Source organism: Danio rerio, chromosome 14 (assembly GCF_049306965.1).
Source record: "Danio rerio strain Tuebingen ecotype United States chromosome 14, GRCz12tu, whole genome shotgun sequence".
Lineage (NCBI taxonomy): Eukaryota > Metazoa > Chordata > Actinopteri > Cypriniformes > Danionidae > Danio > Danio rerio.
In genome coordinates this window covers 31323677-31336649 of record NC_133189.1, presented here as the reverse complement: position 1 = coordinate 31336649, position 12973 = coordinate 31323677, and the positions used below count along the sequence as shown (strand labels likewise).

At 37.0% G+C, this 12973-nt stretch overlaps 1 protein-coding gene across 5 annotated transcripts in view; it reads left to right on the top strand.

Annotated features, from left to right (window-relative positions):
* pcdh11 (protocadherin 11) overlaps positions 1-12411 on the top strand; it is a 331728-nt gene extending 319317 nt beyond the window's left edge. For all 5 annotated transcript variants that reach the window (XM_073921878.1, XM_073921879.1, XM_073921877.1 and 2 more), the window contains one exon: positions 10595-12411. In XM_073921878.1, the coding sequence (XP_073777979.1) occupies positions 10595-10986 (392 nt within the window). In that variant the 3' untranslated portion in view covers positions 10987-12411. The remainder of the gene's footprint in view (positions 1-10594) is intronic.
* Positions 12412-12973: the final 562 nt, after the last annotated feature.

Sequence of the window (12973 nt, the reverse complement as noted above, 5' to 3'; positions counted from 1 at the left end):
CGTTTAGAACATTCTAACATTTAAACTTGGAATTATAAAATACAAATAAAACACTAAAAGTCATCTCTCTTAGGTATAATTTTCTTTCAAAGTATATTTACAGTTCAGTTTTAGTGATATCCATGTTTAAAATTGTGCTCTCTTCACAGTGCACTTTGAACGCAGCCGTGGCTCATTACGAAAGCTATAGGTGACCTATTATTTAAAAACAGAATTTGAAAATTGTGAAAACTAAAAACATAACATACGTTAATGCTTTAAATTTTTAGTAGGTTATTAAGTAAATCTCTGTACTGCATATGACATGGGTCTGTTGCTTAGAACAGTTCAGCAGTGGTGTCAAATTGTAAAAGTAAACTTAAAAAAAAAAAAAAAAAAAAAAATATATATATATATATATATATATATATATATATATATATATATATATATATATATATATATATATATATATATATATATTCATTCATTCATTTTCTAGTCGGCTTAGTCCCTTTATCAATCCGGGGTCGCCACAGCGGAATGAACCGCCAACTTATCCAGCAAGTTTTTATAATTCACCTGTACTGCATGTCTTTGGACTGTGGGGGAAACCGGAGCACTCGGAGGAAACCCACGCGAACACAGGGAGAACATGCAAATTAGATTAGAATATGTGTTAGCTTTTGTAAGTGATTTTATGTTTTAGAATAGAATATGTAATGTGCTCAATAATATTTATAAAGGAAACATAGGCCCTGTATGCGTCATTTACATATATTTCAATTAATATGGAAAAGGAATGCATGTTTTTACCAAACCTAATATTGGATTTTTTTTTTAAATGCGTGTGCGTGTAAAACAATATAATTTGCATTAAGAAATGATGCGGTTTTTCTCTAAAGAAGTTGTTACCACCCCAATTAGAGCATTACTATGGGTGTTTTACAATATAAATAATGTGGTTCAAATGATGGATTTGAGACAGAGAAACTACTGGTTTTGGGAAACACTTGTCACTTAATTGTTCTTTTTCCAAACAATGCATCATACTATGAAAGTTCATTTGTGAGTTTCGTCGTTGTTTGGGAAATACACCCTAGTATAGCAGTACCAGTACATTTGCTAATCGGCTCATACATCAAACTCAATAAAGTATTCTGAAAATGTAAAGATGATTATTATAACCTGAGAGTAGCATGGTTTCTTAATTTATTTTAATTCATTTATTTTTACTAACTAATGTGCAATGGACATAAACAGCTAAGCAAACATGTTTTCACTAGTGTTCTGTCAATCTGGATTCTTTTTTTTAATACACAGTAAGCACACACAAATACTTTTGATTTGCCTCCCAAGAAGTTCCTACTCTCCTTAAGGCTTTCAGCTGATAAAACTACAGTATGAAAAAAAATCCTTAATTTGGTGTGGATATTCTCTCTTGTCATGTTCTTCTCCTGTCCTCAAGGGTTTTTAACTGTGCTCATATCGAGTGCACCAATTAAATACATGTTAAATTTGCATACATGGCTAAAACGATGCTAAACTTTGATCAAATATGCCACAGTGTACCCCCTCAGTGGGTATGATTTGCCTCAATGAACTCCGTGAGACTCATTACATGATCATTTGCATTTCAATAAAAAAAATAAAAATAAAATAAAAAGTGCAACTCTTAAACTTTTGCCATGATCTCTAATGAAACTTTTATTTTTGTGCGAAGATCTCTCATTTCATAAAGTACAGAGACCAAAAGCAACACTGACTCCTCGATTCAACCCATTGGAGAAATCTGTTGTTGATGGTACAGAGCTTGTTTTTTTTAAGCTCTTCTGACAGCCAAATAACGTTTAGACAGGAGAGAAAGAGAGAGAGGGAGCCCGCACGGAGAGATGATGTTCTATATTTATGCAATTAGCCCTCTAATTGGTAGTAATGGGTTTGCACATGCTAACATAATGACTTGAGTAATCATCTCTGTTGCATCCTTGATGTAAATCCCATCAAGATATATTCAGGTCGTGTAGCTTTGCTTAACAGCCCTGTCACAAATTGTCATTTGTGCTCATTGTCTCACTGTGTCCCTGACCGGGAGCATCCCATACACTGTCAGATAACGTGTTTTCAGTTCCTTTTTGCATAAATGTCGCTATATGCCAGCTACATGTCTGTTAATTGCATTTTAGCTGTTGTCGGTCCCTATGCGCAACAGGATTTATTGTCAAACAGGCTGTATAGATGGTGAGATGTCACTTCACAACAATTCCTTTTTCAGTCTTCACTTTCTATTGCGTTTAAATGAAGCTCAGGTTTTGGAACAACACCTATGTGGTTTGTCATACAGAAGCATTCTGATAACCAGTTTCTGACGACAGTGTTTGCAGGGAAAGATTGAAAATATCTCGAAGCATTTGCACTGCTGTAATTACAAGTGTGAATCAGCCGGGGACTTCAATCAATAACCATTGGCCATTTCGCAAAATGTTTCAATCTTCAGACAATTTGCTTTAAATGCAGGCTGTTATTAGAAGCCCTATTACTCGCAGAGTAAATAGGCTTGACATTTCTAACCGTATGTTTTGTGATAATGTAAATATCATTTACCACACACAGCATTCAATTCCCAACTGATCTGTTGGAGATTTTTGTGGTGACGTTAAAAAATACCACTTTACAATAAGTTCTCGTATGTTAATATTGATTAGCTGACATGAAAAAAAAAAGCAAAATATTTGTTGTGTTTTTGTGAACATTTGTTAATGCTGTTTAATATAAATACGTTTTTTTGTAATCATACTGTAATTTACTAATTAATCTAAAATGTTTACTTCACCACTGACTCCATGCGAATCTCCAGAACTCAGATGAAGACATTTTTAATAAAACATTAGGGTTTTTGGTTCACTGAATGTGTATTCACCAAAAGCTTTGATATAAAGAGATCAAAAAGACAATCCATATGAATTGAGGGTTTTAATCCAAGTCTTCTGAAAAGACAAGGTGAGCCAATATATTAAAGCTTTCATTCACATAGAAAAATTGATCAGTGAACAATGTGTACAGCATTTTGATTTGTTCAGGGAAAATTAGCCATGCTTGCTTGATGCAAACGGACCAATGAAGTTTATTCTTGCATGTCACATGGCACCTAAGCCTAGCAAAAGTCAATGAGGTTTGTTCTCACACACCAAGCAGATATCTCTTTTTGACTGATTAATGTTTAATCGTGACAAACATTGACTAGTAAACTCAGAGTAAACTATTTTAAAAGTTGTATTAAAGTTTGGGCCTTCTAAAAATAATATTTTACATACACAATATTTGTATTATATTATAAATATGAATTTGAATGTATTAAATGGGATGGCCCATTGAGATGAACTATCTCGTTTTGGAGGTGGTCGCTAAGAAGCATCAAATTATTTAATCTTAAAGATCTAAGTGATCTGTTTGTATTCAGATTCTGTGATGTATTGTTGTTCTAGGCCATTTAGTGATTTATAGACAACTAATGATACTTTAAAATCTATCTGAATGTAACTGGGAGTCAATGTAAAGAGCTGAGGACAGGTGTTAAAGAGGTCCAAAAATGAAAGATTCTTTCATTTATTCTCTCTTTAATTGTTCCAACTTCCATTTTCCTTTGGTGCAGTAGTGCTGTCACCTCACAGCAAGAAGATGGCTGGTTCGAGCCTCGGATGGGTCTGTTAGCCTTTCTGTGTGCATGTTCTCCCTGCATTCGCGTGGGTTTCCTCCGGGTGCTCCAGTTTCCCCCACAGTCCAAAGACATGGTACAGGTGAATTGGGTAGGCTAAATTATCCGTAGTGTATGAGTGTGAATGAGTGTGTGTGGATGTTTTCCAGATATGGGTTGCGGCTGGAATGGCATCCGCTGTGTAAAACGTGCTGGATAGGTTGGCGGGTTATTCCACTGTGGCTGCCCTGGATTAATAAAGGGACTAAGCCGAAAAGAAAATGAATGAAATGAATAAATAAGCTTTTAAATTGGAATTGGAAGTTGTTTCCAAAAAAATACGATAAATTACTCCTGAAAAGACTAAATGTCTTAATTTTAAAAAAGAAGGAATATTGTTCCAGTCAAAAGGAGCTTTAAATTGAAAGGAGCTACGGCCACTTTCAGTTGTAATTCTTGGAACAAAAAAGTAATTCTGTCGCACATGTCAAAGAGATTATGAAGAGGTAAATGGAAAAAAACTGCTTCAACTAAAATAAACTAAAATAAAGACATTTGTAGGACTAATTACTAAAAGAATAAATACTATAAATTGTTTGAAATTTTGGGTGGCGCAGTGGATAGCACTGTCACCTCACAGCAACAAGGTTGCTGGTAAGCCTCAGCTGGGTCAGTTGGCATTTTTGTGTGGAGTTTTTATGTTCTCCCCGTTGTTCAAGTGGGTTTTAAACACATGCCCTATAGGTGAATTGGGTAAGCTAAATTGTCTGTTGTGTATGTGTGTGTTAATGAGAGTGTATGGGTGTTTCCCAGTGATGGGTTGCAGCTGGAAGGGCATCCGCTGCGTAAATCATATGCTGAATATGTTGGTGGTTTATTCCACTGTGGTGACCCCAGATTAATAAAGGGACTAAGCCGCTGTCGCCTCACTGCAAGGAGGTCACTGGTTCGAGCCTCGGCTGGGTCAGCTGACATTTCTGTGTGGAGTTTGCATGTTCTTCCTGTGTTTGCATGGGTTTTCCCCCACAAGTCCAAACACATGCCCGTATTGTCTGTGAAATGTCCGTATTGTATGTGTGTGAATGAGAGTGTGTGGGTGTTTCCCAGTGATGGGTGGCAGCTGGAAGGATATTCGCTGTGTAAAATATATGCTTTATTCCGCTGTGGTGTCCCCTGATTAATAAAGGGACTAAGCCGAAAAGAGAATGAATGAATGTTTGAACTTTTTTACTGTGTGGGTGAGTAAGTGACATCATTTTCATGTGAGCCAAGCACTTACACAAACAAACAAAATGTTTGACTAATTTATCATTAGTATATTTCATTAGTTCATCATATTAAATATTGTGAAAACCTACTGTTGCAAAAATTCTGTCTCTCACCCACAAATGCTCGGTTCTCTGACAAGTATTTATGTAGTACTGTATGTGGAGACCGGAGCACGTGGGGTCTGATTCTTTTTTAAAAGCTCGACGGGAGAGTAGCGATTCCCCCTGAATACAAAAAGCACTTAAACAGCATCAGAGTGAGCCGCTGCCTCCGGCTGACGAAAGCATTCAGCGCTGTCACCCACATCAGTCAAGCAGTACTAGTCCCTGTGGAGGAGAAACTGATACGGACTACATCTTTGGAGCTGTTTAATGTGAAATATCACATGCGAAAAATAGTAGCTCTCCTGGCTGTTGACATAGCGCCACTGACAGCTCGTGCTGTGCCTCTGCACACTGGAAAACAGCGTGGCTTCAAAACACCTTTTACACATAATGTAATTGCGCACATACTCTCCGCTGCTTGAGCTGATTGGCTTCACACATGCACACACATACACACAGACCTGCTGGGCAAATGCACTAAAGGTGTTTACGTGCTTCTCAGTGAATGTGTTAGGCCCGCTACATGTGTCTGCCTAAATGCGCATGAATCTGTCCACAGTGGCGTGATTCTCTCGGCCCTCAAAAGAACAATGGCTCTGAAAGACACCTCCAATTTCCAAAGCAGCTCTGGGGTGATTTACAGCAGCCTCCGAGAGCGACCTGGCCAGGACTCATTCTGCTTGCTCAGAGAGTGAGTGAGCGGCATCATTTTTCCTTAATGAAGTTAGTGACCCTCTGAAAGGTGACACGTTTACCGCTCCACTGATTTATGCACTGATGCTCTGAGGCAGACTATAGCAGAGTAATACTGGGAAGATGTGGCTACATCTCTCTCTATTTCTCTCTCTTTCTGCTTTTTTTTTCATTCTAGATGTTTTATTTTTGTGCTTTTCAGTTCAGTTCACTGATATTAAAACAAAGTGACATGCAAAATTTGTTCCAACACATAGTAAGCTGCCTAATGTTCTGGTTTTCACTTGTATGCTATGACATGCATACAGTGCATCTGACATAAATAATCATCTGCATAATACACTTGTAGTCATTTTTAAGTGCATTTTCTGTACTTGCAGCTTGAACATCTTGGATTTTAGTACTAATTAATTTGACAACAATAAAAAAAAAACAAATGAGACAAAATTGCTACAAATTTTAACCCTGTAAAGTGACATTTATGTACTTAAAATATAAGTATTTTATTTGCATTTGTAAAAGGTAACAATGTTGAAATAAATAAAATTGTGTAGTGTGCTAACCAGATCAGTAGTTAGCAATGTTACTTAGTATCTTGTGTTGAAAATGATTATCAAATATATCTGCATGTTTATAGAGTGAAAATATAATATTATAATATAACATGCCTGACATTGTTTTTTTAATAGCATTTTATTTGTAATATACATGAATAACCAAAATAATTTCTGTTTACAGGCACAGTAGCACAATTATAGTAGAATCATATGTAACCCTTTAGCCCCACCAAGAAAAAAAAAATGGATTGCATTTCTTAACTGTCATAAACTTAACTTTCTTAAACTGTCTTTTTTTTTTTTTTTTTTTTTAGCACATCCCATAATTTCTAAAATATCAACCTCTACCAAATGGTAGATATGTAGGTTTGTGGTAAAAGTACCAGAATTAATTCTTATACTATGAAAAATCTGAAAATATGAAGTGTAAGACCAATTTGTTTAAAAATATATTCAAAACATAAATAAAACATTTTTAAATACCAAATCATCTTTATTTCTTTGAAGTTTGCTATAAAATATGTCAGATTTTCATTTAATATGTTTTCTTGTTTTTTTTTTTTTTTTTTTTTTTACTGGCAAATCAAGTGCAGTAGTTGATTATAACATGATTATAGTTCCTTGATTTTATTTTATTCTTGAAATGACATTACCAGTCATTATTTAAAACAGTTCAAATATGGTTAACCATTTGGTAGAGCAAGCAGTTAAACGAATAACATATTGATATTTAATTATTTCATACATTAAAAATAAATAAGTGCTGTCGCCTCACAGCAAAAAGGGCACTAGTTCGAGCCTCGGCTGGGTCAGTTGGCATTTCTGTGTGGAGTTTGCATGTTCTCCCCGCGTTCATGTGGGTTTCCTCCGGGTGCTCTGGTTTCCCCCACAGTCCAAAGACATGTGGTACAGGTAAATTGTGTAGGCTAAATTGTCCGTAGTGTATGTGTGTGAATGAGTGTGTATGGATGTTTTCCAGAGATGGATTGCAGCTGGAAGGGCATCCAATGCGTAAAACATGTGCTGGATAAGTTGCCGGTTCATTCCGCTGTGGCGACACCAGATTAATAAAGGGACTAATCCAAAAAGAAAATAAATGAATGAATGAATGAATGAATGAATGAATGAACAACAAATAGCTGTTTATTAAGTTACTGAATGAGAGATTGGCTATAGAGTCAACTATTAAAGTTTTTCCCTTTTGGCTACATTATAATAATTCATTCATTAATTAATTCATTCATTCATTTTCTTTTTGGCCAAGTCCTTTTATTAATTAAATAAAATATTATTAACTAAATAAAATATTATTTAGGTCCTGCATAAACCAGCTTTCTCTGCTCACTGTTCTTTCACATTGTTTGTTTGTCAGTGTTTATTTGTGTTTACAGTGTATTTTTTTGACAAATCAGGCAGGCAGTAAAGGCTACCGACAAACCAAAAATCATATTCAAGTACTGGTCATATGTTTAATTACATATAATGTTATACTTTTTTTTTTAAATAGGATAATGTTTTACTTAATAGGATTACAAAAATAATGCAAAATGTGTTTGCTTTAAGTAGCAAAAATGTCATGATCAGCATACTACCTCCACCGCATTTTGGAAAACCCTCCTGAATTACTTTAAATTTGTTTGTTAACAATCTGGCCTAATTTCAATCAGTTTCTTTAGCTCAAGCAATATGATTCAATATACGGTCACACTTTATTTTGATGGTCTGTTTGTTGAGTTTAAGTTACATTTCATCTACATGCCAACTAATTCTCATTAAAATTAGAAGTACACTGTTAGGTGGGGTTAGGGCTAGTGTAAGTTGACATGTACTTGCGAAGGTTATAATCAGTTAAATGTCTGTTGAAGGAGCAGTATCAGCCGATATTAAGCAGACAGTCTACTAATACTCAAATGGTCTATCAAAATAAAGTGTGTACTCAATATACTGTGGGTTTGTGCATCATGTGCGGTTTCCACAACAAAGGGAGCTGAGTGACGTTGCTCTACATAGATGCGGGCCGTAGGTGATTTCCCTCTAGTTCAGCTTCAGGTACTTTACACTTTCACAACAAAAAAAGGAAAACAAAAGCTAGCATACCAGCATCGTTGATGGGTTGACTGCCAAAGCGATGTGTTTTCAGCTGTTGACCTTATCTATACCGCTCCTACTAGTTGAATGAACTGTTAGTATGCATTTACATTAAGTGCATAGAGACCGCTACACACACATACACACACTCCGACACACGCACACACACACGCACGCACACACACACACACACACACACACACACACGCACACACACACGCACACACACACACACACACACACACACACACACACACACACACACACACACACACACACACACAACTGTTTAACACTCAGATCCCAGAAGTGCTACTAGTGTGGTGGTTAATTGAGAGAAATCTGAACTCTGATGCGCCTGAACTGTGTTTCCGTGAATTTACATGTTGTTTACCTTTGAATGGCCAGAGAGCCAATGATTGTGAGGGGTGTAACTTTCGTGGGGTTTGTTTTTGTATATTGATGAAATGCTCCCTGTTGTCTTTCATGTAGTAGATACTAATTATGATTCTTATTGCAGTGGATACATTTTTCTGTGAGTGTGAAATAAAGAAATCATGATATTTTTATAAAACTGTTTATTTTCAATGTTGGTTTTGAGCGATCTGTTGGTGGTAATATTTCAGTGATAGAAAATATAAATATTTCAATACATTTGGTGAATTTGTGTAATTTTTGGTGTATTTTGTTTGTTATGTTTAGTATAGTTTGTAGTCGGTGGCATAGCTATCTGGGCTAAAGTTAAATTTGTAATATATTGACGGATTTATTCAGTCTGGCACCACAACAAAAAGCAAAATATTACAGACTTGGGGTTTGAGGTAGTGCCACCGTTACATATTTGAATTATGTACATTTCAGTTTCTGCTCATCATTCATACAGACAAACCAATGCATTGCCATTGAAAATGTCATTTCAAGCATTGAATAGGAAACAGATATTTTCATGATTCTGAAGATCGATAATATGTATAGAAGCTTTCAAGTGGTCATTTAATGAATTATACTGTTCCAGTGCCGTAGGTAACTTGAATACAGCATAGTGGGGATTTCTATATGTATTGCTCAAATAGTAAATCAATGTCCTAGCAAATACAAGGTCATGGGTTTGATTCCCATGAAATGCATGAACTGGTCAAATGTATTGAATACACTGTAAGTAACTTTGGATAGACGTTTAAATATTTATTACATATTTCTGCAGCTCAATATTTTATTTGCATGATATTTGGAACACAAAAAAGCAATATCTGTATTGGCCCCTGGTGGTAAAAAATAAAAATAACCCAAGCTTGTTGTGCAGAAGAACCAGTCGCTTTGAATTATTTCTAACATCTTTACTTATGCAAATATGCTAAATTATTTCTAGATGACAGCTTGGAGGGGGGACCAGCATGAGTACAGTGATGTTCACACAGGGCTCTCCTTTTCTTAGCGGGTTAAGATATACATGCGCCGCTGTAGGGCTCTCATCTGCCTCCGAGAGCCCTGTTTTACATCCTAATTATTAAAGTTGACAGGCTTTATGGCTGGGGCTCAATACTGGGTCCTTTTCCTTGGCGCATCTCGCATGTGATGTCAGAGTAGGTTTAATGAGATAAGAAAGTTTGAGTCCTGTAGTTTACAGTAGTCACATTGTGTTGCTTGTTGGTACAGTTTGCTGCGCCTAATACAGTACATGTCAGCTGCGGTAACAACTAGGCGAAGAGGGAAGAATCGCTTCTTTATCTTAATTGACTAGATTTAAGTGGAAGACATCAGCAGAAGAAAAGTGCGCCACGTACACTGCGATTAAAATAAACAATAGTTTTGGAGACGTTCATTAATTCCTTAATATGTAAAAAGCCAATCTCAGGCACAAACAACAGAGACTCATCGTTTTTTTTTTTGTTTTTTTTTGAGATTTAATTAAGCTACAGGGAATTCAGCGCATATTGTAGGTAAACACTCACAACCATGGGAATACCATTTAAATTAAAAGAACCGCTGTTGTTTTTCTCATTACGAGATGAATTAAACATTTATCACTGCCTTTCATTTCTTTCAGAGGATGACATTTACAGGTCACCTTTCAATAGTGGCAACGTCTTTCCTTTTTTTTATTTTGACTGTCTCCAAGTGCCTCAGCAATAAGAGAAAGTATGATTTATTTTGTCTTGCATGTTCACCTCCTGACTGTGCCCCGGCATTTGTCATTGTATCATCCACAGCTATTGAAGTGAACCTGCAGAAGGCTCTTGCCGAGGCCTCGGAGACCTGTACCCAGGAATGTCTGATCCTGGGTCATTCTGACAGCTGCTGGATGCCGCCAGCGCTGACCCAATTCCAAACGTCCAACGCCACCACTCTGCCCTCCTTTGGTTTTCAGCAAAGCTGGGCACGGGGGATCAAGCCAGACGGGCGTCACACCCTTGGCAGGTCGGTGCCCAAAGATGATCTGGACAAAGGGAGCAACCGGCCCCAATTCTACAACACACTTGAGAGACACTGCAGCAAGAAAGAGGATCCTGTCAAGGTCATCCCTCTAGCCAGCTTTTCTGCCACATCCAGCCCCCAGATGTCCTCGAGCGGAGGAGCCTTTCTGCACGAGCATCAGCTGTAAGAGTGAGGGTAGGCCTCAGAGAACGGCATAATGAGAGTGATATGAAATGAAAAGCTGATGATTATTAGCATCTGTCAAACAGGATGTTTTTAAACACAGCAGAAGTACAGTAGTGAAGGACAGTAGCTTTTGAAATCCTTTATGAAACTGAAACTTGTACAGTAGACAATGGTAGATATAGACCAAAGTAGCTTCTCAAATTACAAAAAAAAGAGAAAATGACAAAAAAAAGCGGTGTATAATGTGTCTTAGTGACAGATTAGTGGCAAATGAATTTAGCTTTACTCTTGATCAAAAGGGACGTGATTTTTATTCATTCTTTTGTGCGCCTTTTGAATGCAACTTGACATACAGTAGTAAAATACTTGTAAGTATGTGCTGCTGGAAAAACTCATTGCATATGTTTACATGCACAGCAATATTCCAAGTAATTATGAAACAGCAAGGAAAAAAACACCAACAACTCATGTAAGTGACATGCTCTTGTTATTTAAAGAAAATATTCCACACATTATCCGTTCTCACTTTAAATCCTCATGCATGCACGTCTGCTTTTCAGCAGTTAGCGGTCTTCGCAAGTTTAATTGGTGCTCACTAACAGCAAAGTTTCTCCTTTTTTCCCTTTCTTCTTCTTTGTGAACACACACACACACACACGTAAACAAAACAATAAAAATTAGCCTCCAAGTCAAGAACCGCATTTGGAATATTATGACGCATGTAACCATAGTCAATAAGGTTAAGTGTAATGTGTGAGCGCTGGGTGACTGCAGTATTTCTTTCAGCTTCGTTGAGGTGCGTCGTTTCCGCCTGAGTCAGTTTAATTCTGCTAAAGAGACCTAGTTCCGTGCCCCTGAATGTGCTGCTTACTCTGTCAAGACTACAGATACAGCTAAGCCTCTCTGCAAAAATTAGCCTTGCTCTGTGTTAACACGTAGAAACTTTTTATATATTAGGGTGATTTTTTTTTTCTCTCCTCTTAAACTTTGACATTAACTCTCTTCTCCCTGGTGAGCTTAGAATCTTCCTCTGATGTTCAGCGTGTTGGTAGTTTCCATGCATCTGACACCCTTTTACTCCCATTATAAAAAAGCTGGCTTATTTTCAGCATTATCTCATTAGCTGAGGCGCAGACATGGCTAAAAAGACATGCTTTGTTTTTTCACACTAATACATCAAGTTTTCCTTTTGATATATACAACGTATACACCATAATAAGTGCTATGGAACCAATTACAAGAATCTCCCAATAGTGTAATTACTTTGATCAGTAATCAACGTAACCGTTATAGAAGCAGAGTGCTGCTCTATAATAGTATAATTGGCTACCTTTTGTATGTGTGTGTGAATGTGTGCGTTCGCTTGCTACCTAAATGGTGCACACTTCTTTTTTAAACTCACTTCAAAAAATAAAAAATTAAAAAAGCAGATTTGTGAGATTTATATATAATGATGTCAAAGAAACAGCCTTAAGATGTAGATGTGTATTGTATGGATGTAATGACTGCTAATTGAAGTAGAAGTTTGCTTACAATCGTGTCACATTTCCGTTCGATATATATTCAAACAGAGACATCAAGTAATCTCACAAAGAGGCTGTGCGGGTTGAGAAATCAGCACAAACTTAATCACCGACGCTTCTCCTTAGTATATATACTGATGACACAGAAATATTTGGGTCAGTGATCCAAAAAATTACTTCACTATAAAATAGTGTACGTGCCAGCAACACGAAGTGTGTCACAGCGAGACGTGTTGGAGTGTGTTGCTCTTGATGCGAGAGAACTGACAATCACTCTGGCAGCTGTTCCCTCAACAACAGTAGAAAATCTGTCGAACACTCTTGATTAAGAAGAATAATTGCAGTGTGGGACTCTATCAGCGAAAGGAAGCTGTGGCCTGGTCTTACACTCAAGCTCTCGCAAGTCTGCTAGCTGTGACATTATCGCTGGGACCAGAAATGAGGACGGCGACTCAGCTCACACTC